Source organism: Salminus brasiliensis, chromosome 10, assembly GCF_030463535.1.
Source record: "Salminus brasiliensis chromosome 10, fSalBra1.hap2, whole genome shotgun sequence".
NCBI lineage: Eukaryota > Metazoa > Chordata > Actinopteri > Characiformes > Bryconidae > Salminus > Salminus brasiliensis.
The window spans coordinates 8,754,555-8,782,306 of record NC_132887.1 but is presented as its reverse complement, the minus strand read 5'-3'; the positions used below and the strand labels follow the sequence as shown (position 1 = coordinate 8,782,306).

The 27,752-nt window shown below is 40.1% G+C and overlaps 1 protein-coding gene across 1 annotated transcript in view; it reads left to right on the top strand.

The window, feature by feature from the left end:
* alk (ALK receptor tyrosine kinase) overlaps positions 1 to 27,752 on the top strand; it is a 438,724-nt gene that overhangs the window by 137,114 nt on the left and 273,858 nt on the right. Inside the window, exon 2 of the mRNA XM_072689118.1 lies at positions 25,681 to 25,794. Within this exon, the coding sequence (XP_072545219.1) occupies positions 25,681 to 25,794 (114 nt within the window). The remainder of the gene's footprint in view (positions 1 to 25,680; positions 25,795 to 27,752) is intronic.

Sequence of the window (27,752 nt, the reverse complement as noted above, 5' to 3'; positions counted from 1 at the left end):
AAAAGACCCTAAATGGAGGTGCTACATTGAAGTGCAATCCTGCAATCATACCAGAAAAAGTATGGTGTTATAGATATGAATGCCCTTAATACTGATATTAATATACTAGACAAAGGTAGTATTAAAGACAACAGGTTTGAGGCAGACTCATTGATGGCGCTACAATTTTACTGTGCTTTTTTAAATTATGAGCTTTAAAATTATGAGCCAATAAACATTAATTTCAGACGCATCATAAGATCATATCATGCATGCAGCAATTCTCAAATGAACTTTATTCCTGTTTGTCAATTATTTGAACATATTGGACATGTGTGTACATTAGTTATTACATATTTAATTGTTTTAAGTTTTAATGTTCCAAAGCACACACTTTATGATATGACCCTTACGGATTCATATTGATTTGACATTGCTCATAAAAATGCTTGATGGCCAATCAATGCACTCTTAAAAATAAAAATGCTAAAATGCTAAATGCTAAAAATGGTTCTTTGGAAGGCTTCCACTGAAAAACTCAGTTTGCTTCCCTAAAAACCTAAAAATGGTTCTTAAAAAAAATAAATAAATAAAAACTTGCAAATGATCTGCAAATGAGATTTATTAGTGTAGAGAACATTTTTTGAGACATATAAAGGTTCTGTAAGAACTATTCTTAACTATTCTATATATTTATATTCTAACTATTCTATTCTATAACTATTCCTGAAGCAATCAGTCCAAGCCTGTAGCAAATAGTCAACTAAGAGTATATGTATGTATGTATGCATTTATTTATTAATTTATGTATTTATTAATTTTTAAATGTAGCACTGAAGCACTTCCATGAGACTCTCAACGCATCTGTCCATTGTTTTAAATACATGACACACAATTAGCATGTACAAGTGTTAAATTCAGTGTAAATGTATATATTAGTTGACTTTTATCGCAGGTAAATGCTCTAAACATTGTGAGCTAAATCCTGCTCAGAACTGCGAGGGCAGGACAGATTGCAGAATGATTGACAGTGGATTCAAAATGGAAACGTAAACCACCACTCCATCAGAAACAGTGCCAGTGCTTTTACAAAAAGGTATTCTGAATTAATAGGCAGAAATTTTATACTGAGGTTATGAGACAACATTTACACTTTTAACGAATTACAAGAGAAAGACATCTCAGGAGTGTACGATAAGCACAGTTCTTAAGTTTATAATTACACTTTTGGGCTGTTAAGGGGTTCTGTTATCAAAGAATAGCCCCACCAGTTTGTACAGAAGGCCCTGTAATTACTGAATAACACGGCTTAGTGTGTAATAAGCTTTTTTGCCTTACACTGAGTTTAAATATGCAAGTGTGTGTCCGGTATGTCCAGCAAACGTACACTGATTAACACAGGTGTTGCTGTGTTTTAGGGATGCTCTGTATGCTTGGGGAAACAGGTTAGATGAACTAGTGGTGGAATTGAGGTGGGTGATGTAAACGTAATGCTTTGATTGATTGTTTTTTTGGAATTATGAAAATGAGTAGACGGGAGGTTGAGGAACTACAATTTTCAGGAAAACTCCAGTTTTATTTAGTCCTCCTCACTTGAATCTGAGGGAAAAAGCGATAGCTCAGTGTAAAAGGGCTCCCTGGGCCAGTTGACTTCTTTGTTCTCCTTCGTTTGTCCTTGGTTGGTGTCGTACACGGCTCTTATTCTTTCTTGTTTTCAGTGTCCTCTCTTTTCCTTTAGCCAGGCTGTTTTTTTCTACTGCGTTTCCTCAGGGCTCTGTGAAACCAAAGGAGAGCTGGCGAAGGAGCACTGAAACATCGATTGGTGCTTCTAGAACAATGCATTGGCTTGATTTGGGCCTGGCAAATCTGAATTTAGGGAACCAGGAGTTCTGTCCGCCCTCATTTATTTGTTGATTATCCTAAACTTCCTTTGCTTATTTAGGCTTATGTGAGGGCGTGGGACGGAGTGGGACAGAGCCTAGCAACCGTCAGACGTCCTGGCTTAGCATTGTGGGCCATCTTACCTCATAATGTGGACAGTTGACCACAAGGGAGCATTCCACAGAGGAGAGCAGTGGTCCTCAGGGGCCGCAGCTTTGCCTTGGCAGCTGTCAGGTAAAGCACGGCCCACTGAGATTCCTGGTATTTGCGTCAGCCGGCCTGACAGGCGTTGACTGATGCAAGCTGACACTCTCAGGCTTTGGCTCTGACAGCAGGCTCACAGCAGTCCTGTGTCCTGGTTTTTAATTATCATTGTGCAGCGCCTGTTAACCGTGATCGCCATTACCAACCGGACGGGGCAGCCTGGGTGGACGCAGTGCTTCTGCCACCAGGCCATGGATGGCATTTGTCACTCTCTTCATAGTCACTCTAATATAACTGGGAATAAAATGTGAAAGATGAAAAAGCAGGCGCTCTTGTGAACACGGAGGACAATTCCATGAGCAAGAAAGAATAAGAGAAAAAGACAAAGCTGAACTGAGCAAGGGCAGAAAGGAGGACGAATTGTATCCATTCCTAAGGCCCAAATCCAGAGGCCTTCTCACGTGGAGCAATCTAGAAATAATTCAGCCGTCGATATCGCCTTAATCACTGGAGTGGTGGCACTTAGGTGATGCTTTCTCGCTCTCTCTCTCTCGCTGCTGAGAAATTACAAATGAGTTGAGACCTGAGCGCTTGCCGCTACATCCCTGTTGCCCTGTCCTCGGCAGACAGAACTGTGGTGGGGAACAAAAGACAAACAAAGACTGCGACAGAGAGGAGGAGGAACCATAGATTTATAGAGTGTAGACTCTAGGGGGAAAGGAAGTTGTACAAGTAAGGATTTAGCTAGCTTTTTAGCGTCAGGATAGGTCAGACAGAGTGTAGTTAATATACCATCCGTCAAGAGCATAGTCCCACACAGGATATAAATTTTATGATGGCCATACAACCCTTTATTTCAGTGCTTTTTTTTGACTATTTGATTCAACGTATGGGCAGATAGAGTTTTATTGGGCAGCAGTACAAATGATGCTGATGTAGTTTACACTCAATGAGCAATTTATAAGGAATGCCTGTACACCTGTTTATTAATGCAATGATCATTATCAGCCAATCACGTGGCAGCAGGGTAATACAAAAGAATCATGCAGATCTGAGCCAACAACTAATGTTCACATCCACCATCAGAAAAGGGAAACAAAATATGATCTCAGTGATTTTGAGCGTGACATGATTGTTGGTGCCAGAAGGGATGCTTTTAGTGTTTCTACAACTGCTGATGTCCTGTTATTTTCAGCACAACCATCTCTAGAGCCCCTTTTAGACATTCACTGTAACCCAGACCTTTTCCGGACATTACCCGGAGGATCTGTATGTGTGAACGTGAATGTCTGAATCATTTGTATTGCACATTCCCAGGCTTTATCCTGCCAGCCCCCAAGTGGGTCATGTCATGCATGTGCTACACAGACTCCACCCCTTGCCTAAACCACACAGAACATTTCCTGTAGTGAGAACGCATGTGATACAGTAAAATGTCTGGACCTGACTGATATGTTCCTATGTAAAAATGGCTTTAAGAATGGTGTAATAAAGAGACAGCATCCAGCAAGTGGCTGTTCTGCAGTTGGAAGCACCTTATTGATGAGAGAGCACAGGAAGGCTACAGTGACTCAAATAACAGCTCTGTACCCTTAACGTGACAATGAGTTAAGTATTTTACAGTGGTTTTCTGAGTCACCGGATCAGTATCCAATGGAACACCTTTGGTATGTGGTAGAACGAAAGATCTGCACCATTAAAGTGCTCCATAAGAACCTGCAGGAATTGTGCCAACTGAGTATGAGTGTAGTCTTCCTAATAAATTGATCAGTGAGTGTAAATATGACCAGTAAGGGACTATTATTAAAAGGAAGCTTGGCCAACTACTAATAGCTGAGACCCAGCGTAACTTTGAGTTGGAAGGTATGCAAACTACAATTCATTATTTTATTTTCCTGTCTTAAAGAAGATAATAAGGCCTCACTAATTACATTTTTGGCTTTCTATCTCTATAAAATAAGTTAAATATTATAAATATATGTCTATATTTTGTGGCTGTGTGCTCCAGTTTTACTCTGCAGTTTGACATTGCTGTATGTTGCCCTACATTTCTGAGCCATTTCCTTTTTTCTTATGTCTAGTGTTTTCTGGGTTTGGGAATATGAATTTGCCTCATATGTACCTTACTGCCTACCTTAACAGCAAATGATGTATTGCCCCCAGCCTCTATACCATGCACCTAGTATCCATTCAAACATATTTTTTAAAGGATCAAATGTCTGATTTTGGTTAATAGCCTTAATACTCCATTAAAAACAGATGCCATTAAAGGCCAAATGTTCCTGCCCTCTAAATGGTGAAACTGAAGGCTGTTTCTGTGTGATGCCAACACCATTTTATCTTCAATTCCTCAGTGAGTCATGCTTGCAAGCCACACATAATTGCGTTGGTAGACATGGGCAATAGTCACTCTGCTGTGTTGCTCAAGCGTGTTATGAAGTTTTGACTGTTGGATGAAGGTAGACTTCAGAATTCAGGAACAGTCTTCTCCTGCTCCAGGAGATTGTTCTGCGTCTTAAGCGTAATCTAACACATCATAATCTGCTAACCAAGGACTTCAGGGCATCTAAATAAAACCTTAGTGTGACTACGGGAATAGAGGAATTCAGAAACAGGGTTGAGCACTCTTTACACTTTAGAGGCTGACTTTAAACGTGTACGAGGAACACGCTTGAAAGAGAAGTGAAGGGCAACGAGAGGTAAAGCATGAACTGTGTCAAGCAATGATCTGAACAGAGACCAAAACGGCAACAGAAAACAAGAGTCTAGAAATAAAAATGAAGAGATGAAGACATTTCAAGGGCCCTGAGTAATGTGGACTGGGCCAGTGCAAACAGCACAGAGAAGAAACTCCAGGAGATAAAAGATTTGTGGGGAGACAAAGAAGAAGAGCAAGAAAGCAGCAGGGGGAACAGATGCCCCATAGATTTGCTTGTCACATTCAGCCAAAACCAGCTACTGCAGCCTCCTCTGTGCCCTAAGTGCCAGAATGGAGAAGCAACCACTAGATAACACCATTTACCCCCAGGGGGATATGTTCAAGGAGCTCGCAGTCAGTCGCACACATTACATGCTAGGAACTTGTGGGGTGTGGCGCTGAGGAAATCTCCTTCATCCTTTAGAAGAATGGGTCGGTTAACAATTCAGAGGTCACTAACAAGTGGCCAGTTAGAGCTATTCAGCGGAAAATTAGTCTAATTGTTGGATACTAGCTCCATTCATTGTTACTACTGGTATATATGGTTGAACTTTTGCTTTGGCAGTTTGTTTGCTTAAGAAGAAAGCTGCTGTACTTTTGTATCAGTGTTAATTTCCTTCTTCCAGCATCATGAACCCTACAGACAGTCAGTATCAGTATATTTAAATTCGGATAAGGAGGACCTCCACTATTGTGTCTTTAACCTCTGGTAAATTACTTTTGGAGCAGAGGCATCAGACCACTGATTCACAGTAGCTTTCTGGTTTATTCTAGATTACATCTCCAACAAATTGGTGTGCTTGCTTGAGCAGCCATACTGCAGTAAACAAGACAATACTTCCTTGCCTGTATATCTCACACATTTAACTATCACTCACCCATTTAGACAAGATACCGTCCAGTGATCTGAAGATACTGTGTTTATAGCTGATATTTTCAGTCATATTGCCCATGCCAAATAATGGTTACATGTTTCAGAGCCTTTTTTAGCCTTTTGAACCATTAACTCCTTAAACAAAAAGGGTAGTTCACAGGTTCTTAAGTGAAGGAAAGCTTTACAAAGAACCATTTGAATGTTTAAATGGTTTTTTCTCGTTTAACCCTTTAAACCATAAAGGCTTATATGTAGGCTTATTTTTCAATTTCCCACTCTCAAATAACTAACTTGATAGCAAGAGGGTAGCGGGCCACTATTCACCCACTAACAGCAAAACTGGTGGTCCACTGGGTGGAGTGTTAGACAAAATTGCTTGCTTTCCACAAACAGTCCAAATAACTTATTTTTCCTTAATTTCTTACTATTGTTACCCTTTAAAAAAAAGTTATCATCATTTTAATTTTCACCACCAACAACAACAACTAAATATTTCATTACTTCATTTTTTATGTAAAATAAAATTCTCTGTGCATTTACAATCTGAGGAGATTAAAAACTAGTTAGGTCTTGTATGCATGGCAGTTATCTGGGTGGTCTAAGGGTGGACCAGCAGTGGTAAATTTATCAAGTCAGCTGGTCGATATATACTAGCTATCTGGGGAGATACATATTAGTTTAATATCGGTCACTGAACCATTTATATTAGTTACTGAATCATTTAGAGCAGTCACTGAATCATTGATGCTAGATACAGAATAATTGACTTTATTTAATTAGATACAGAATCATTTTAGCAGATACTGAATCATTCTTTAGATACTGAATCAATTGTAGTGTATACTAAATAATTGATAGTAGCTAATGAATCAATTATTATTATTATTATTATTATTATTATTATTATTAATCAGATACTAAGCCATTAATAATAAATATTGAGTCAATTGTATTACCTTCTTAATAATGTATAGTAGATTCTCAGTCATTAAGAATAGATAATGAATCAAGTATAATAGTTACTGCATCAATAGTAGAGGAAGAATAATTACTTGTAGTAGTTACTGAATAATCCTCAAGCCTGAATTTCATTATAAACCTTTTATAATGGCTCTATATAGCACCAAAATAAGTTCCATAATTATGAAAGTCAAAGAATCTTTTTAGTTAATACAGAGAGTTGCAACTACTATTACTACTATAAATAATTTAGTAGCTGCTGTGAAACTAGTATGTAGCTCATATTATTTGAGAGCAAAGAATTGAAGTATGAGCCACTTTCAGGCCTTTAGGGTTTAAAGAGTTAAGGGAAGGCAGAAATATGTCCAAAAGAACATCAGAAATGAGGGTGCTCTGATCAGACACAAAGCTTCTCCTCAGTAGCACAAGGACAGTGTGGCACTTTTACAACTGTTAAAGGGTGTAAAAGATGATGGGGTTTCTGAGCGACAACAATAGCGGATAGGTTGCACCCCATGCACCCCCCCATTTCCCATCCCAAAGGTAGTGTGAAAGGATTGTTTAGTCTAGGGCACTGTTCGCTATAGAAGTGTGAATAAATGCCGATATCCCGCTCCACTCTCTGGCAGCAAGCACCTAGAGTATCGATTGCCTCAGGCACTGCCCTTGGAGAAGGTTATTTCACAGAGAATTACCCATCGAGCACTGAAAACCACCCATTTGATGTGACTCCAGAAAGGGCAGCTACTAGGCCTAACTGCATCATCCGTAGTGCTGATACACACAATGCTTTGACCCTTCCTCCTTCTGCTTTCTGTGCGGAAGTCTCTCGTCCTAGCCCCCGTAACTCCTCTACCGTTTTTCTTTTTTTCCCTCTTTCATGTCTAAAGCTGTAAAACATGCTCTTGTTCTTCAGTGGACCCAATCAGAGTTTTTTGACCTTGACAAGCCCATGGCTCCACCCCAGGATCATAAACATTGCCCTGAGCGTGCTGTTACAGGGCTGTAGCAGGTGCTTTGAGATGATGGTGATGGTGATAGTGGTCATGTTTGAGAGAGGTAGTGAGGGTGAGATTGGCCCTGCAGGGATCTGAACTCTTATAATGATCTCAGGTCCCTGTGGTGAAAGCTCTGAGCCCATGTCTCTCAGGTCTCTCACACACCTAAAGGCACAGGTTTTAGAGGGAAGGTTGGAGTATATATTTGAAAATGGTTTGGAGTAGTAGTAGTAGTAGTAGTATATGTATATATATATATATATATATATATATATATATATATATATATATATATATATATATATATATATATATATATATGCAGCTTAAGTAGTCCCCACTTCCAGGCAATTATACTAATAGACTTGCTAGACTGTTGCCGTGTGGTCACTACGATGAAACTGTGAAACTGTTTTTGCCATGCAGTTGCTATGATATCCCAGGTGGTTGCTATGGTGTTGCTAATTGGTTGCTACCCAGCTAACATATCCATACATGGCCTGTATGGTTAGCCCAACTGGGAACCATACAGTATGGATGCCCACCAGGGTCAATGAGGGGACCAGAAGGGTTAAACATGGCCCCCATCCGGGTTGCACTACAGACGGGGGCCTAGATGTGAGATCAGTATGGCCCATAACAATGGGACCCATTTGGGAAGCCCCAGTAAAAGGCATGTACAAACCCAAACAGAGCCCATGTCCACCTGGCCTACCTCTATCAATGTGATCCCCACATGAGCATTTCGGCTGGATAGGTGGGGTTAGGGTGATGCTGGCTGGTTCCTATGGTTATAATTTTATGGTAATTATATTATTACTCGAGAAAAAGTTTCCTAACTGAAACTGAACCACAATAGTACTGTTTATGGTGATAATTTAATATTAATGCACATTATCATCCAAGACTATTTGGCATTTTAGGAGCCTTTTTGACACCTTTATTTTTCAAAGTGCCTTGATTGCAATTAAGCATTTTTATGAACAATGCAAATTCAATATAAATCCATAAAATGTTGGAAAGTGTGTGCCTTGGAACATAAGCCACAAAAACTTGCTGAGAGATGCACTATTTCTGCTCAGGACATTTTTTGTGTGTTTAATATTCAAATGACTAACCATTAATGGGCCGATGGACTTCAAAGGATGTGCAAACACAGTTTCAAATATGTAAAGGCTACTGTTCTGCTAGCAAAAAAAAACCTGCTCTGCTGTGGAGTCTCTCCCCTGGACTATCAGCCCCTAAAGTGAAATATAGGCAGGGTAAATGGTTTACATTCTACACCATTTTGTATCAGCAGTGTTTTACACTAATGGTTCTCTGCACTACTTCTTCACTGCTGCTTTGCTTTAACAGGCTGCGTATTCAGCAAATGGTTATCTGTGAAGAAGCGCAGAGATGCAGCATCTGGATATAATCGATACCACCGTCTTGTTTGTGTGTGTGTGTGTGTGTGTTTGTGTGTATCTGATTCATGCTTTTATGCTTATGAAAGATAAACCCTCAAGTATGGCAAATCAACAATCACAAATAGTTGCATTATCTTCTAATCTGATCGTTTAAACCCGTTCTGGAATGGACAGGGGTCTCACTGCCAGCCCACCACTGCCTTCTGATTATGTATGCAGCTAGTGTTTTACAGCTACGGTGTCCATCTATTTTAGTACAGAGCTATGGTGAAGGCCTTTAGGTTCCATGCAGTGCTGTGTGGCTCTGTCAGATACGTGCTGTTCTTCAGTCTAGGATTGCCTCCTCTTCGTTTGTCCAGAGCCTGTTTAGATTGAGTAAAATGGTGACTTCGCTAGTGCGGACCACGCGCCGAGACAGAACGGGAGGGTGGACTCAGAATATCTTTGGCTTGGAGTACGGGTGGGCTTTCCGGTGGTTTGCATGAGTGATGGAAGAAAGGGATGAGACAGGTGGAGGTAGGTGCGATGTTTTTCACAGAGGTGGACTGAGAAGCGGGCTTATATAAGGGGCTTTGGGGGGACTGGAGGAGGAGTTCAGGGCATGGTCCTTCTCCAAAGCCCATAGGAATGAATAGGGTGCAAATGTTTGTGCACCCTTCTTATGTTACGATGATACAAATACACCTAGGACACCCAGAACACTGCACAAGGCATGTCATGATGCTCATTGCTATCTTACGCCTTCCATCTGCCTCATTTAAATAGCAATGCAGTTTGTGAATATATCTACACAGATGGGCGTGGTGGTCTCGAAATGAGGTGTGTTCAGATACATTTCTGGCGTATAGCTATCTTGGCAATGGAAAACACAGGTGCACCACTGACAACCTAGGCAGACGTCAACAGTCAGACATTCATTGCTATCTTGGTGGACTCTGGTGGCCAAAACCAGCATTAGAAACTCAACTTTTTTGAACAGCTCAACATTAAAGCCACCACCACTACCATAATAATGGCAGTGGACGCATTGCAGGATGCTGTTTAGCATCACATAGCGTAGAACAAAGCGGTCCTACAGAATCCGTTGTGATGAGAGTGCTGATGAATGCCAGGTTCAAGCTGACACTCATTTCTTATGTTTGGTATGAGTTTACTGCCGTCACTGGGAAAAACCCAAAACTCTTGCCTGTTTAAATATCAGCCACATGTCATCTACTCTGGCTTTCTTTGGCCTGAATATGACTTTAATTTACCGTAGTAATGCAAAATGCTGCCTGGAGCACTGTGATGCGCTGGGAAATTGAGCAGTGATCGGAGTTGTGGAGTGCTGGCTTGTGTCGAGGATCTAACTGTTCCTTTTCATGATGGCTCAACTGGATAGTTTCTGTTTGAGAACAGATTGAAATGAATTTTTATATTTTTAGATTTAATGATAAAAATGGATGGAATTGGTGGTGTTGGTTTATATTAATTTGGCTTTATGCAGTGACTTCTGATGAAGTATTAAAGAAGAAGGGATGCAGAATCATCACCATTATTGCTTACAGAAGTTGCATTGCCTTAATTTGACCAAGTCTATGATATACTAATGAATTAATACATTTTAGCCTATATATTAGTTATAGTTCTATTTTAGACAATTTTATTTATTTGAATATATTGTGTATACAGACTAATTTATACATAATGAAAATGTTAATCTGGTCTTGGTCTTGACTCAGTCTCGACTACTAAAAGTCTTGGTCTTGACACAAACTCGAGGTGTCCCAGGTTTGGTCTTGGCTCAGACTCGGCTTTAGCAGTCTTAACTACAACATACAACACCACCTGAAACACCATAGCAGCCATCTGCCTAGCAACCACCTACCAACTCCCAAGCAACCGCTAAACAACGCTATATAAACGCCATAAACTTTTGCCATGATTTTTGCACTGTACCTTAGTTCATATCAGCTGCTGTCTGCAGGTTTCTATCGCTGACTCTGTTCATAGTCACAGCTATCAAAGGGCTGCAAACCATGGTGTACCTTTTTGGTGGAAGTCTTGCAGGAACAACATGGTTAAACTTCTGTAGAAGAAGATGGAAGATAATTAATGTATGCTCATGAATTTACATTGTATCCCACTGGGATATGCACAGGTTAACAATACCTGTGCATATGAGTATTAGTTATACTCCGTCCTAAAGATTGTATTTGCATTTTTACCTCCCTGATAGATTTCTTTCCTATATTCAGTGTAATATCTAAACAAAAAACAAACCCATTCTTTCCTAACCTTTTTTATGTTTACCAGTGGTGTCAGCAATTCAGGAAGATAAATCAGGGTTTGTAGAAGTGCTTCTCTTGAGGTTTTTTTTATTGGCTTAAGCAGAAGCAGGGTGGGTGGAGAGTTCCTGAAGAGGTGATTGGCATGATTTACTAGCTTTTACTGTCATCATATGCTGACATGGGATGCACACACATATACACACATGAGAAGAGGAGGAGAGAGAGGGCGGAAGAGAGAGATGAGGTCAATTCTGCAGGTCAGATTTATGGAGTGCCGCTTCACTTTTTAAAAGCTGTGCTGTATTGCATTAACTCCGCGATTATGGGGGAGCAGGGAGGCGTATCACTAAATCACGTCCATTTTCATTCAGTGCTGGCATTTTATTGATGGATAGTGTTTGCTTCTCCGTGTTCTGAATGCCTCGGCCAGGAAACCTGCGCAGTATAGCAGATTTGGACTGGAATAAGTCCCGTGATAAAGAAAATGGTTTTTTTGGCGATATGTGGCCCATGCAAAAATTGCGAGTGCATTTCAAGTATGGGAGAGATTTGACTCATTGTCAGCTCTGTTATTATTGACATGTTTAAACCATTTAAACCAAAACAACATTGTGGACGTTTTGCACTTTTTAAACTGTGGATGTTCTACATTTATTTTATTAACTCTTTAAAAAAATCTTTTAAGTCATTTAACTGAGTTGACTAGTGATAAAGATACTGGTGAGTATAGATACTGGTGTTTTATATACAAAATAATTAGATGAAATAAGAGGAAGTGACATCACTGGGTACAGGTAATTTATTTATTTATTTCTTTTTGCAGATTTTTGGCCAGAACATTTGCATACATAATATACATACAGACTGGGAATCGAACCCTGGTCTCGCACAGAGTGTTGTAACTCAGTGGCAGGTAGTGGTGTTATCTGTTGCGCCACACCAACCAGCATATCTATCATATATAGTTATATATATCATATATAGTTTTTCTGCTGTTTGTATTTGATTGTGTTTCGACCTATTTTCAGTCTTCAAGTTTTTCTGCTTTTTGCCTTGCCCTTTTGTTCTGTGTACCTTACCTCGTAAGACTTTGGCGTTCACCTCTGCCTGGTTTCACGACTACGATTTTGCCTAGTCCATGTATCTGCTTTCTCTACTGGATCGTTTCATTCACTGTGTCTGTGGATTTCCCCTCTCATCATTAAAGACTCTCTTGTTTTTTCAGAGATCGACTGCTCCGTCCTACCTGCGTTACACATTAATTATAAGTAGACTTTATTAGACTTCATTATTTAATCTTAATTCAAGTTGAATGTAAGAATCAGGAGATGTTCAGTCAATAATGTGTGGGAACAGAGTCATTTAGTATTTTTAGTGTTTAATATTTGGTATCTAAATCATCCTTAAAATTTACATTAAGCAACATGGGCAGTGGTGGCTCAGCGGTTAGAGTGCCGGGCTATTGATAAGGGGTTGTGGGTTCGATTCCCGGGCTCGGCTAGCTGCCACTGTTGGGCCCTTGAGCAAGGCCCTTTACCCTATCTGCTCCTCAGGTGCTGGAGTTAGCCCACCACTGTGTGTGTGTACTCACTTTCATAACTACATTACTGTAATAATGAGCATTAGTTATATAGGTCCCAATATAGAACCGTGTGGAACGCCACAAGACATGCTACATCAAACTACGCAAGGACTGGTAATAAACCTACAGGTCCAATGTTTTTTAAAGGTGAAAGTTTAATATAATTGGTATTATCACCCAAAGGATTTTTTTTTTTAAATAACAAAGGGTGTATCTGAGAGATGCAAACTTGTACCCCCAAATCTAGAACTAACCATACACTGTATTGAGATACGCTGAAAAAAATGAAGCAAGAGAAGTGTTGTATAATTAGACTGAGATACTGCTCTGTAATAAATGATTTAAAATATAAAAAACAATTTACTGTACTGGTAAGTCTATTTATAGCTCAGTATAAATAGTGTAAATGTATTTATGGTACTGCATAAGTCAGTGATTCTCAGTCTCATCCCTGAGGACCTCCTGCACTGCGCATTTAGCGTTTTCTCTGCTTCAGCGCCTGCTCATGTAATTGTGATGCTAAATTGAATTAAGTGTGCTGGATCGTGCTCTTGGCTCTCTTTCTGATATGTTCATGATGTTCATTACCTTTTTGACAGAAAGTTGAAAATTGTGCTGTACATTAGAGATGAGCTTCCCCAAAATTGGTATTTAAAACTTTCAATTTGGCAGCCTCTGAGAAATACTCCACATTTAAAATGATCTACATTTATAAGCTAATTCGTTTGATTTCATCACCTTATGCCTGTTTAAGTAAAAACCTAAATGCAGCAGAAAAAAAAAATCTTTTCTCATTTAAATTCTGGAATGTTGAGACTGGTATTTACAAAACATGGAGTCTCAGTGTTGCTAATTTGCATTTAAATAAGAAATTACTCTGTGATAGTCAAATGCACTCGATCATAAAATATAGGATATATTCTCATTAACTTATTAATTTGTTTTATAGTCTCCTCTTTAAATGATCTAGACATGTAGAAGTATTCAAGAAGAGTTCTTTGCAGGAGACTGTTTATCGGGGTGTTAATCATAGGAGGTTAATGTCCCCCCAGTATATAACCATCTTACAGAATTTCATACGCAACAAGCAAATTTACAGTAATAATTTATTTTCTTTATAGGTGAGTGGTGGAGTGGCTAATGAAGAGTAGTGGTACCTGATCATCACCATCACCAATCCCACAATCAGCATCACTATCATCACCACTGCCACCACCACCATCATCATCATCTTTATCATCATCATTCCCACTGTCATCATCATTTCCGCCACCACCATGATCATCCCCGTTCCCTTTGTCATCACCATCAGCACCACTGCCATCATTTTCATCATCACCACGAACACCATTACCACCACCACCTCATCTTCATCATCATTGCCACTGCAATCCTCATTTCTGATACCATCATGATCATCCCTATTATCTTTGTCCTCACCATCACCGCCAGCATAATCCTCCCCATAATCACCACCACCCTGTCATCATCATCATCATCGTCATCATCATATCATTATTATTACAACCATCATGTCAATTACCATTATCACCACCTCCATCACAATTCCCACAGTCATCAGCACTACCACTGTCATTATCATCAGCAACATCGTCATCATCATCATCATCGTTCCCGCTGTCATCACCCTTTCATCATAATCGTCTTCATCATCATCATCATCACCCTCATCATCATCTTGATCATGCCCACAGTCATTATCATTACCAGACCCCCACCACCATCATTATCCACATGTTATGATATCCCCATTGTTATAATCACCAGCAGCCCTTCGTCGTGGTCATCATCATCATCCACTGTCATTATCATCATCACCTCCACTGTCATTATCATCATCATCATGCCCACTGTCATTGTCACTACCGCAACCACCATTACCGTTAACCCCATTTCCACTATCACCACCACCACTACAATAATTTCCACAGCACTACCACTATCATTATCATCATTAAAATCATTATCATCAGCATCATCACCCCTTCATCGTCATCTTCATCATCATCTTCATCATCATCATCATTATCATCATCATCATCATCATCATCTGTTAAATATCTAATCTTCTCTACCCTCAGTGGTGTTAACACTGCCTTTGCTCCAGTCATCATTATAGGTACTGATTACTGCTAATATAGTGTCATTAAGTTGTCAGATCTGTTAAGTAAGTAAAAGAAGAGACACACTTCCTGATGTGCACTGCTCCAGTGGGACTAGCTCCTCTGCCTGCTGGCTAGTGAACTGAAGTGGAACATTGAGACAGATGTTCTGCTAAATTAAATGAGGACCATGGTTAGCTTTCACAAAATTTCTGCCACTTTTCTACTCATCAGCAGTGATATAAAAAAAATAGATTGGTTCATTACCCATTCCGATCTACGGTAAGCCAATGACTTTCTCAACAGAGGCAATCTGGAGATGAACACCTGCTTGTGTTGATAAGGCATGCACAGTCATTTAGACTGTTTAACACAGTAATAGATGTGCATTTCAACTGCTGTCAGGTGATGTACAATTCAGATCGATTGAGATTTGGTGAAGTTTATTGTTTTACTCACTTTCCTTTTTTTTTCCTTTCACTTCATTATCGTTTTAGCATATTTATTGAGTTCAGGGATATTTGTTGAGGCAGGTTCTGTCCCTCTGGGTACCAAGAACACATGTTTTTTTTTTAATCAAGACTGCACCAACCCAGGGGGTAGTGAATTTGTACAGTACTCACATCACTCTGTAATTATGTAAAGCAGGATAATAAAGGACAATAAAGGCAGGTGGTCTTATAAAGGATCTGCACCACAAATGTTATTCTGTGACATGAAATAGCTGTGATCTGAAGTTTTCATGCACCCATCATGGACTCAAATGTCATGGCAGTATTAGCTTTTCAGTCATTTCTTTGAACTTTCGAGCATAACTGTCTATAGCCAAGCACATTTAATATCATTTACATTTACATTTAAGGCATTTAGCAGATGCTCTTCTCCAGAGCGACTTACAAATATGCTTTGCTATTTACCCAAGAATAACCTCAGCTAATTTTAATAGGCTAATAATTTAAAGATACCTCTGAGTTTAGACACTTAAACACAAGTCTGGAAAAAAAGCCTGGACGCTTGTCTTCCATGAATTTTGAGGGATGGCTGGTCGAGCCGAGCCGTACTTGAAGCTCGAAGGGCTCTTGGTGAAGATCAGTTTTTGACCATTGCCAATATCAGAAACTACTGTACAGAACAAGCCTTCTGGAGGAACATTTTATGGTCAGAAGAGACAAAGTTGTTTAGAACAGTGAAGGTACCAACAGTTAAACATGGTGGTGGTAGGAGCTCTGGGACTGTACATTGCACAAAGTAGATGGAATAAAAAAAAGAGAATGCCTTAGGAATATCCCGAACCATCAGCTAGATAGTTGAAGCTTGGACACAATTTTTAGATGTTCCAGCAGGACAATGAGCCTAAAAGTATATCAAAGTTCTGACCTGGACCCTATTAAAATGATGTGGACTGTGTTTAAAAGTCAGGTTCATGCCAGAAAAGCAACAAATTTAATGGGATTCTACCAATTCAGCCAGAAATCCAACCAGAATTGTGACAGAAGCCCCTTGATGGCTACCAAAAGCACCTGATCAAGGTGTAGCTTGCTAAGTGGTGCTACGGAAAGTCTCCGCAACCCTCCACCACCCCGTCACCTCCCTATTAACCCTGTTACCTATCATTCCTGGCTTACCTTGTCAGAGGGGGGACTGACCGAAGCCACCCGAACTCCAGCCTTCTCCCAAAGACTTGTTTCTTATGAAAGGCCTATGTTGTACAATCATTCTGCCCCAGAAAAAGAACAGTTTAAAGAATTTACTCAAAGCCTAATATTTCCATGACGTTCATGTCCGCGATGAGTGTATGTAGGCTTCAGAACACAACTGCAAAGTAATCTAAAATGTATGGGTCAAGGTCAGGCTGGGAATGAATCATCTTATTGGAGGATGGTAATGTCAGTGTTCCAGAAATTGTAGAAAATCTTAGTTTCTGTTGCACGTTTAACAAGAAAACCAAGCGCATCTTTACGTCTCAGGGAAACAGGAAAGCAGTGAAGGCACAGTTGTTGTAATTCTTATGAGACTAAACCAAGAAGGTAATAACTTCAGCTCAGTTTTTTGTTCCCGGAGACGGTCTCCAGTGTGCACAAGTGAGGTCTCCTTAACCTCAAGCCGAACTGCTTCTGTATGCATGTTCCCTACTTTTATAATAGGACACCACACTGTGTTTCTATTACAGTGGTTATAAAATGGATGATATTACTTATTAAGGTAGCAGCAATAGTAATGGACATGACCTTTCTGAAAAGCCTGAATACTGACATTTTTGGAACAGATAAGACTGATTGAAGCCAAATGACACCATTTATTTTGTGGGTACGTGCTGTTATTTTGGTAATGCAACATTGTGAACATGAGAGTCATGTAAAAGTGAAACAGAAGCTCCGATTGCAGCCATGCAGAATATTTTGTTCCAGGAAAGCAAGCACATTAAAAAGCAGCAGCCCCATTTTCATGTAAAAAAGCTTTGGAATAATGGCACAATTAAGTTCATTTGGCTTTGTTTCAAATTGAATCCTGAAATTAGTGTTAAAATCTTCAGGGAGTGTCATTAAACAATAACGTATTGTGGAAAGCATGTAAACAATACCCCCCCAAAACTCAAACCACGGCGGCCCCTTCCCAAATTAGTGGAGAAATGCAGGCATTCAACAAGTGACTGCTCAATTTTTTATCATAAGGAATATTTGATAAGTGAATCTCTGAATATTTGATGCGTGAATCTTCTCCATAGCGCTTCGCCATCAGAGGAAATGTTCTGACCGTCAGTCACTTCATTTTCACGCATAAGCTCTACTGTATGTTCTATTTATATATGGATGTATGAAATGTTTTAATGTTATATAATGTATGCAATAGTCATGCTTTGTTATGCATCACCTAAATTGGAACACCCACGGAGATACTTTCTTACATCTTCCATATTTAATGAAGCATAGAAGCTACAGCCAATTTAAGCCTCCTTAGCAGTAGCAGACGGATCTGGTTGCCAGGAAATGTTTTATTTGCTCAAATTACCAGTAAGACCAAAAGTGAAGCACAGCACAACTGTTGTGCTGAACAGCAGCTGTCATGGCTGAATATAGAAGTCTTTAATCATTTATGTTTAATCAACTGAATAAGTAAGAAAATGACAGTGTTCTTAACATTTGTATTTTTCTGGAGAATAATTATTATTGCTTTAGTGAGTTCCATCTATGCCATCAGCATGTCATCGCTGTCACTGTTTACCCCTAAAATTACAACTTTACAAGAGAAGGAAAAAACCTTCTTAACTTTCAATGAACGTCAATGCAAAAATATTTTATTGCAAGTCATTTTGGAGCATTTCTATTGGTTCGTTCATGATGGAAAACAATGAAAAACAATTTGTCAGATTCACACTATGGTCAAAAATGAGAAGGGACAAAAATGGAGAGAGAAGGTTTTTGTGGGAAAGTTTCAGTATGATAATGTAGGAGGAGACGTTTAGAGGGTGGAAGCTCTAAGAACATTGGCCTGGAGTTTTGGTGGCATCTGCATTGTGCTAGAAGGCCAGACCCCCCTGACTGAGTTTAAGGGAGGTGTCAGGGTGGTGGAGAGTTGCACATCCTTGTTGTAGACAGGTAAACAAGGTAAATATGAAATATTTAGGATATTAGATTTGGGAGGATGGCATGTTCTTCATCCCAAAATTCTGTTATTCCAGATTAACCATGTTCTTATTCCTCCATTCCTACTGACATAAATGGTAGCAGTCTTCCAGAGGCTCTCAGAGTGGTCGGAGCTGAACGGAGGTGTGTACGAGTGGGTAAGCTGACTAAGAGAAATCTCCAGCACATATGTAGAATACTAGATAGTTTGAGCTGGACTCCTGAGCCTGATAGAAATCAATGTGCTTCTTTGTGCCATAGAGTTTAATTCAACCCCTGACATTTTTTTTATCCTTTTTTTCTACCATCCTTCTTTACTGGTAGGCTTTGACGAGTCTTTAATGATCCACCAAGAGTGGACAGATAATCAATTTATTAGAGACCTAATGTATGTATCCACATCCAATCTTAATTAATATAAAGGGAGACAGCTGCAGTGACATGTAAGCTATGCCGCAAGGGGCTGATGGGTAGGGAAGTGCGTCAGAAAAGGGGATTTGTATCCACCCTGTGTTCAGTGCACTGCTTGTCTTTTATGGGCTTTGCATTAATTCTTATCTTTTTTCACCCTCAATTACTGTCCCAGAATATTACATTGGGGGACACAAGGGGATACAGTACCGCCTGACAATGTGACAGTACAATATGCAGATTATCTTAAAACAGAAGAAGAAGAAAAGTGTAGGCCATTGTAAAGGTTTATCATTTCTAAAGAGCCACAGGAAAGATTCCATCATTGTTGGATTGTTGTATGTGTGGCTATTAAAGTGTGAGTGTAATGTAATAATGTACAATTAATAAACACTACAAGTGATATAGTGAATTACAGTGACAAACATTTTATATTTGATGTTTTTTAATTGTTAAAACGAAAAAAAAAATAAAGGTTGTGTTTATTTATTTATTTATTTTTTTGGTAAAACAAAACCATATCGTTGGACTTTCAGTGGAAGTCAAGGTAAAAAAGGTCAAAATCAGATCTGCACCAAGAGCCCTTTGAGCTTTAAGTATGGTTCGGCTAGACCCGCTATCTTTTAAGATTCACAAAAAACAAGCATCCAGACTTGTTTTCTGTCCTGGCATCAAACTTCCCCTGTGTGTCTGAACAGCAGAGTCGCTCACAGAGTCTCCAAACACAGACTGAAGACCCACCTACGCCCAGACTTGGGCGAAGTGTAGTGTGTGTTGAGTATTGTGGTCTCCATACTGCTTTTTGTATTTAATAGCATCTAAGCTTAGAGGGATCTTTTGGACTCTAGTCTATACAAACTAGCTAAGGGTATTTTTGTAAGTCACTCTGGATAAGAACTTTTGCTAAATGCCTTAAATGTAAAAAAATAAATAAATAAATTACACTATGCAAATAATTACCAGATTAAAATATCAACAATTAGAATGTAGCTATAACAATAAAACCTGAAGACCTGTCTGATGTTTTAGAGAACGTCTGACCCAATAGTCTAGCCATTGCTATTTGTGAAGTGGTTCAGATTCTTATATTTGCCCATTTCTCCCACTTTTACCACATCATCGTCAAGAACTCAATCACTGTTTTTCACTTCACCTGTCAGTGGGGCTAATGTAATGACTGATAATTGTATGAATATACACCAGTTACCCATACAATTAGCACCACTGACAGGTGAAGTGAGAAACATTGATTATCTTCTACAGTGGCATCTGTCAAGGGTTGAAATATGCATATTAGGCAGCAAGTTGTGTGTTAAAAGCAGGAAACATGGGCAAGCATAAGAACAAGCATAAGAGCATTAGACACTTTGGCAAGAGAACCAAACTGTGATAGCTAGACGATTGGGCTAAATGACTGGCATCTCCTAAACATCAGACAGGTCTCATGTGCTTTTTTTTCTTCTTCTGGTATGCAGAGATCAGTACCCACCAAAGGTGGTCTATAAATGCACGACTGGTGAACCGGCAACAGGCTTATTGATGTGAACCATGGAGGCCCCACCTCACAACTTACAGAACTTAATGATCTGCTGCTAGCTTCCTAGTGCAAGATACCACAGGACACCTTCAGAATTCCTGTGGGGTCCATACCTCGAATGGTCAGATCTGTTGTGCCAGCACAGTGAGGACCTGCCGTATATTAGGGAAGTGGTACTAATGTTATGTCTGATTTGGTGTAAATACAGTTATCGTTTACAAGATTGCAATCATTAAGATGTCAGACGTCCTCTGGTTGTTTCAGTGTTTCATGAATGAGAAATACTGTATAGGTCTGATTGGTGAAACAGTCAGAAGTTTGGGGATGCAGCTCAGTTTGACGTGCGATTGAGTTGAGTTGCTAGATGACAGCCTTTAACAGCATCTGTGAGCCCTGGGCACATGCTACCGTCCACTCGCTGGCATTTAGGAGGTGGACGGGTATCTGATAGAGTGGAGGCCTCTCTGAGTGCGTACCCTCCGCTCCTTCACGGGTAATTGACTTCATTTCAGGATCATTGAACCACTGCCAAACAAAAGCCTGTGAGTCCTGCAGTACATCATGTCCCATCAAACATGTCTTTTTCCTCCACATGGCTGTGTTTTATATTGAGCGGTGGTTATTTATTTCATTATTTTGAAACAGAGCTAGGCTGTTGTGGCTGAGCGGGCCTGAGATTGGAGCTCTGAGGGGATGTGGGGTGATGAGGAGGAGGAGGCGAGAGGAACAGGAGCGCCGGGCCTCATTGATCAGATGATGGAGTACTGGTGTGTTTTTCAGAGATAGAGACCCATCCAGCCCTAGGCAGCCATGTGATGAGTGGAAAACAGCTGTAGAGCACAAATGGGAGTAAAAGCGACTGGATGAGAGAGGATGAGGCAAATTGAGTGAAGCAGACAACACTCACGCCGCTCCACGCCAGGATTTTTCATAACCCATGTGCTCCATTACATGGTTTGGGTGGTAGATACTTCAGTGAGAGCGTCTGCTTGTCAGGCCTTAACAGCAGCCACCTGAGAGTGCTGAATGGAGATGAATGAGGCAGGTGAGGGCATTGTCCCACGACAGCCTCGCACTGCATTTGACTTAGTACTTATGAAAGTCAAGCTGTGTTTACTATTGATCTTCTCCTAATGGTCATTTAGAATGATTAAAGGCTTTAGGTATGCCCATATTCCTCTGAGGGCCCAGTGTATTGGCCCTCACTCTATGTTCATTACTCTCTCAGAGCAAACAGAATGACCCTTGGCAGGCTCTCACACACTGGCCAGTCTGACTATGGGACTAGTCTCCACTAACATACTCCAGCTCCAATTTGGCTGCTTATTAATTGGGAAAGGCCGGGCAAGTACCTAGCACACTCTAAGAATCTGGTCTATTGTAATTATGCCTGTGAGTGATATTCAATTGCAAAACCCACACTCATGTCTGAGTGTTTCACAGCCTGCGTTCACAAAAGGCCTGTTGGGGCTGTGCGGTCAGGCTCCACTATTCTGTTAATGCTGTACGTTCAAGGTGTTTCAAGACTTATGGGAGCAATATCTGCAGGGAAAGCTTTAAGGCAGCATTGCCTGATATATCAAACTGAGAGCAAGAGAGAATATGTATATTTACCTCTGTGTGTTTCCCCAGTGAAGTATTTTCAGCATAAAACTGCAGTTGTAAAATCTGCAGAGTAATTCACGGATACAGTTTCAATCACATTATTGATTGATGCAGGACATCTTCTACCTCAACAGAAATAGAAGACGAGAAAAGATTAGGGATGTTCTGATATGGGAACTGTAGGCCAATGCATGTATCCTGTATAGACATGCTGTACATGTCTGCCAGCATTGCTATATGATGCCTATATATGCATGTACACACTGATGAGCCATGCCAGTAACATCATTGCCCTGTTTCTACACTTACTGCCCATTATATCCGCTCCACTTACCATATAGAAGCACCACATGTCCATCTTCTTCTCTGCATACTTTGTTAGTCTCTTTTCACCCTGTTTTTCAGTGGTCAGGGGTCACAGGACTGACCACCAAAAAGCAAGTAGTATTTGGGTGGTGGGTCATTCTCAGCACTGGAGTGAGACTGACAGTGTAGGGGAGTGTTAGTGTGTGTTGCACTGGTGGTGCCAGACACAGTAGTGCTGTTGGAGTTTTCAAACACCTCAGCATCACTGCTGGACTGAAAATAGTCCACCAACCAGACATATCTAGCCAACAGTGATGCTGATGAAGGACTAGAGGATGACCGACACAAACATTTCAGCAACAGATGAGCTTCTGTCTCTGACTTTACAGCTACAATGTGGAACAATTAGATGGGAGGAGGGTATTAACCTGATTTGGCATTAAGGATAAATGTTACATTTATTTGTTGAGGTTACAAATGCAGTAAAATGAATAAATACCCAGTATTTCCACATTCTGCTCTTCTAAACTCTTCTAACGTTTCATGAACACTGGTAAAGCTAGTCTTGGACTAAATTTCTATATTAATGGCATTAATCTTAGTTAGTTATCTTAAGGTCTTAAGCTTAGGCTTAATCTGGGTCTGGAAAACCCAGCTCCTGACCCCTTAGAACACTAAGTTTATTATTCAGTTCCTAATCCTCATGCAGAAACTGTTGTGAATTAGTTGGGAACTGTTTGATTTAGCATATCTTGTGGAATACCCCAGGGTTCTATTTTAGGGCCTATAAAATTGATGTTAATTGTGACAGCAATGAATTTATGGAAGTGAAGAAGTATGGGCCACAGGGTCTAATGGGTTAATGCTCAGAATTCTATAGACACTAGAGGTCCACACAGGCTTAATTGTTTTATATCTACACCTGCCTGCTTCACCTACGCCTGCCTGCCTGCCCCCCTCAAAAAAAAAACAACAAGCATCACTTTTGCCTGCTCATGTCTGCTAAACCTAATGTCACCCCTGCCCGCACCTGCCTGGTCCATCCACATCATCCCGGCCTGAATCTGCCCACATCGACACAAGTTAGTCCATGTTCAGACCCGCCCATGTTTAGCCGTCATCATGCTTGTCTACACCTGTCTGCTTTTATGTCTTGTATCTCATGAGTTCACCCATCCAGCCAAGTTCAGTGCACACCACCTTTCAAAACAGTTAATGAAGGTTGTCGGTGCTGCCCATAGGCTGTTTCAGGGGTTAAAATATTCAAATCAGCATAGTGCAAGTCATTTCCAGTGTAGCTTATTTTGCCTTGTTTTGGACAATGTATCATGTTAAAAAAATCATTTACCATTATTATCTCTGCAGCACACCTGCAGCCCATTTTCTTCCCTAACCGCCTAAGCCTGCCTCTACTACTCTACTAGCTCCCAGTGAGCGATGGCACCCACCCAATCTAGTTGTGAGTTGTCAGCTGTGAGCTGTTCAGCCTCTTTAAGATGCAAAGCTTATATAATCTCCATAGAAAAGCATTACCAAAGTATTAGAACAGGACACTCTGGAGCAGCTGCACATGGAGTCACCATGACCAGTGCAAAGCATCGGTTTGAAGGGTATAATGCCCCTCAGCATGGGGCTGTGGAGCAGTGGAACTGCAGTCTCTAGAGAGATGGAGTCTCATTTCTGATCCATAACTCATTGACCTGACCTAATTAGTGCTCTTGTGGCTGAACGCAATCAGATCCTCACAGGAGTGTTCTGACGTGTGGCGTGAAGCCTTCTCGGAAGGCTAGAGGCTGTAACTGCACCAAAGTGGGTACAAATGCTCTATTAGCCCCTTGTGCTCCGTCATTGTTCTTCCACTAGGATTACTAGTTGGATTGCAATGCAGACTGGCTTAGCTGTTCCTAAGTTATTACAGTGGGAGAGAAAACCAGGAACCAGTTTGAGGTTGAGAAATTTGTGATGAGCAGGTGGTATCTATGCAACATGATCTCACATAGAAACAACCATTTTTTTTTACCCGTTCACTTGTAGCACTGTGGAGCAAAATAGACCAAAATGTTCATGTGAAGAAGAATTGATAAAACAGTGCTGGAATATCATGTTAAAGAAAATACTGCTGTTTATGAACTTTTTGGAAAAAGTGAAAGGACAGAAATGACTGGAGAAACAGTAAGGATTTATTTCAGTGTGATTAAGGTTAGGTTTAGAAAAAGGGATTAGATTAGGTTTAAGTGTAGATTAAGGTGTAGGTTCAGGTTAGGTTTAGGAATAGATTAAGGTTAAGTTCAGGTTATGTTTAGGTGTAGATTACGGTTAGGTTCAGGTTAGGTTTAGGTGTAGATTAAGGTGTAGGTTAAGGTTAGGTTTAGGTTTAGGTGTAGGTTAAGGTTAGGTTTAGGTGTAGGTTAAGGTTAGGTTTAGGTATAGATTAGGTGTAGGTTAAGGTTAGGTTTAGGTATAGATTAAGGTTTGGTTCAGGTTAGGTTTAGGTGTAGATTACAGTATAGGTTATTGTTGGGATTAGGTGTAGGTTAATGTGTAGGTTAACATCAGGTTTAGCTGTAAATTCATTAATAAAATAAATGTTTTTTTTTTTTGTTTTTTTTTTAAGTTTTTGCTTGTCTTGACTTTGACAGGAGTGTCCTGTAGTGTTTTCTTTGTTGCTAGATGTCACGTTTCTTTTGAGCATAGAATGGGACAATTCTTGAACATCAAATCTAAACTTCTGTCTATTTGTGTTTCTGCAAAAAAAATAAATAAAATTATAATGATAATCAATAATCCAAATGTATTAAAATAATTAAGGGTTACAGTAAATGAATTGAGTAATTAAGTAAAAAATAAATAAAACAAAACAACAAAAAACTGTTGGAATAGCAAATTTTATAATGAGGAAACATCTGGTGCCTTTTTCTGGGCCTCAAATCAACTGTCATCCATGCATGAGTGTAGGTTTGTGGATTTTGACCCATAATTTGTAACAGATTGCTTGAGGAGTTATCACCCAGTGTGCTTTATTCTTTCTCTCTGTGAAAAACATGATTTCAACTGTCAATTTTCTGCGAGGGAGCTCTTGTGCCCTCCAAATCTCAGCTGAAGTGTGTTATAGCTTTCTTTAATGTCAGTTTCATGTGGAGATGGTCTAGAGGCAAACTGGGACATGCAGTGTAATAAACTTGAGAAGCCGTCTCACTGTAGACTGTGGCTTTGTTTGCAGGCTTGGCCTCAGTCAGAAGTGGAGGGAGTACCGATGCATCCCCTAGATACTGGAACTTTACCTGGACAGCAGAGGACGAACTTGGCTTCCCCAGTGAGACGGCCCCAAGCGCTGGTAAGTCACCTGCTATCAACTCTGCTCTGTGTTTTAGCCTGACATGGCTGAAGAGAAGAACAGGCCATTATATGCTTTGGTGCGTGGCAGCAGCTTCCTGTCAGCATATATATACATCTCTGTCTTATTCGTCACTTATTTGTACAGCTTCTGACTGTCTGAGGCCGAATGCGAGGACTGGGGTTGCTCAGATCAATAAAAAGGCTCAAGCTCTGAAATCCTTGGAATATTAGACACAATGCCGTGAGCCACCGATGCTAAATTCAGCTCAAGTGAATATAGAGAGAGAACAAGAGAAAACGAGAGAGAGAGAAACAAGAGATAGAAACAGACAGGCAGGGATAGACACTAAGACAGAGAGGAAGACAGCAAGAGCGACGTTTTTTCCAGACGATTCAGGGCAATTTATAGTATACTGAACATTTAACAGTTAATAGAGCATATATTCCTTTTTATCAAATGATCTTTTCTCAACTTAGCATTTGCATAGTTTGGGTGCAGAAGACATTGCTCATAATTCCTTGTTTATGTTTGCAGACACATCAATCATCATAAATTAGACAGTTGAAATAAATGGCCTCATGGGAATTTGCATATAATTCTGAAGTAGTGAGCCGTGAGCACATACGGAGTGCTGTGCCCAGTGCACCCAATATCTGACAAATAAAAAAACTGCTCAGTTTACTTCTGTTTTTTTTTTTTTTTGCATTTTACAACAGACAATGTTACAACCCAGCTTTAAAGTAATGCAGGTCCGGACCTCTGATGAGCAAGCCAAGAGAGATAGTGGCAGGGGAGAACTCCCTAAGAGCATAGGGACGACACACTATGCAGCAAACCAATCCTGATGCCCTACACAGAGCGGATTTAATGAAGGAATTCCCAAGATAAACAATCCTAGGAAAATGGCGATATGGAAAACACAAGCAAACAAAAAAGGATTAGTCAATCTCCAAAACCATAATACGGCAAAAGCTATTATAGAAAATAACAATAAATAGGTTTAGAAACTCAAGAATATATATATATATATATATATATATTTTTTTTTTTTTTTTTTTTTTTTTTTTAGATATGTTAGATAACTTGGAACATGGCAACATTTACTTGAATCCATTCATTTTTCCAGCAATAAAAACACTGGAATATGTGACTGGCATATGTTTTCTATTGACAGATTAAACAGTTAATCGTTTGTATAGTGTCTAGTCTTGGTTTGAGACCCGAGTGAAAAGGGGTAAATCAGCAAGGTCTCTATGGCAGAAAAGCATGCAATTTTGATGCAGAGAAAAGAGGGGAAATGACACAAGCATTGGACATATCCATACACCCATCTGCATGGTCAAGCTTGCAGTGAGTCTGGGCAGAACCTGAATTTTTGGACGAAAGGCAGGGATATTCCCTGGTCAGGGCACCACATACCTAAGAATTTAGCAAAGCCAGTTTACCTATGATGTGTGTTTTGGGGGTAAGCGGAACACCCAGGGGTAACCCAAACAGACATTGGGAAAACATACAAATTCCTCACAAATAAGACTGGAGCAAGGATCGAACCCACAACCTCAGGCCCCTAAAGCTTTGCAGCGCACACATTACCTGCTGCGCCACCATGCTGCCACAGGACTGAGTCAAAACAACAATATTGGAAAGACAATTTGGCATGTCCTCAAAAAAGAAAGAAACCAGTGCTGCAGTAACAACTGAGGAGGATGGCCAAGGAAAACAACAGCAGATGATAACAGAAACTTTTTGAGAGTGAAGAAGACAAAGCAATACCTCAGTATTCAATCTGATCATGGCCAGATTGGAATTTGCCAAAAATACAGAGACGACTCACAAAAGTTCTGAAACCTCTGAAGTTCTGAGTTTTGGGGAATGATGACACCAAGATCAACCTCTACCAAAATGTTGAGAAACATACAAGCCCATCGGCGGTAAGGTCATGACTTGCTCCTGGA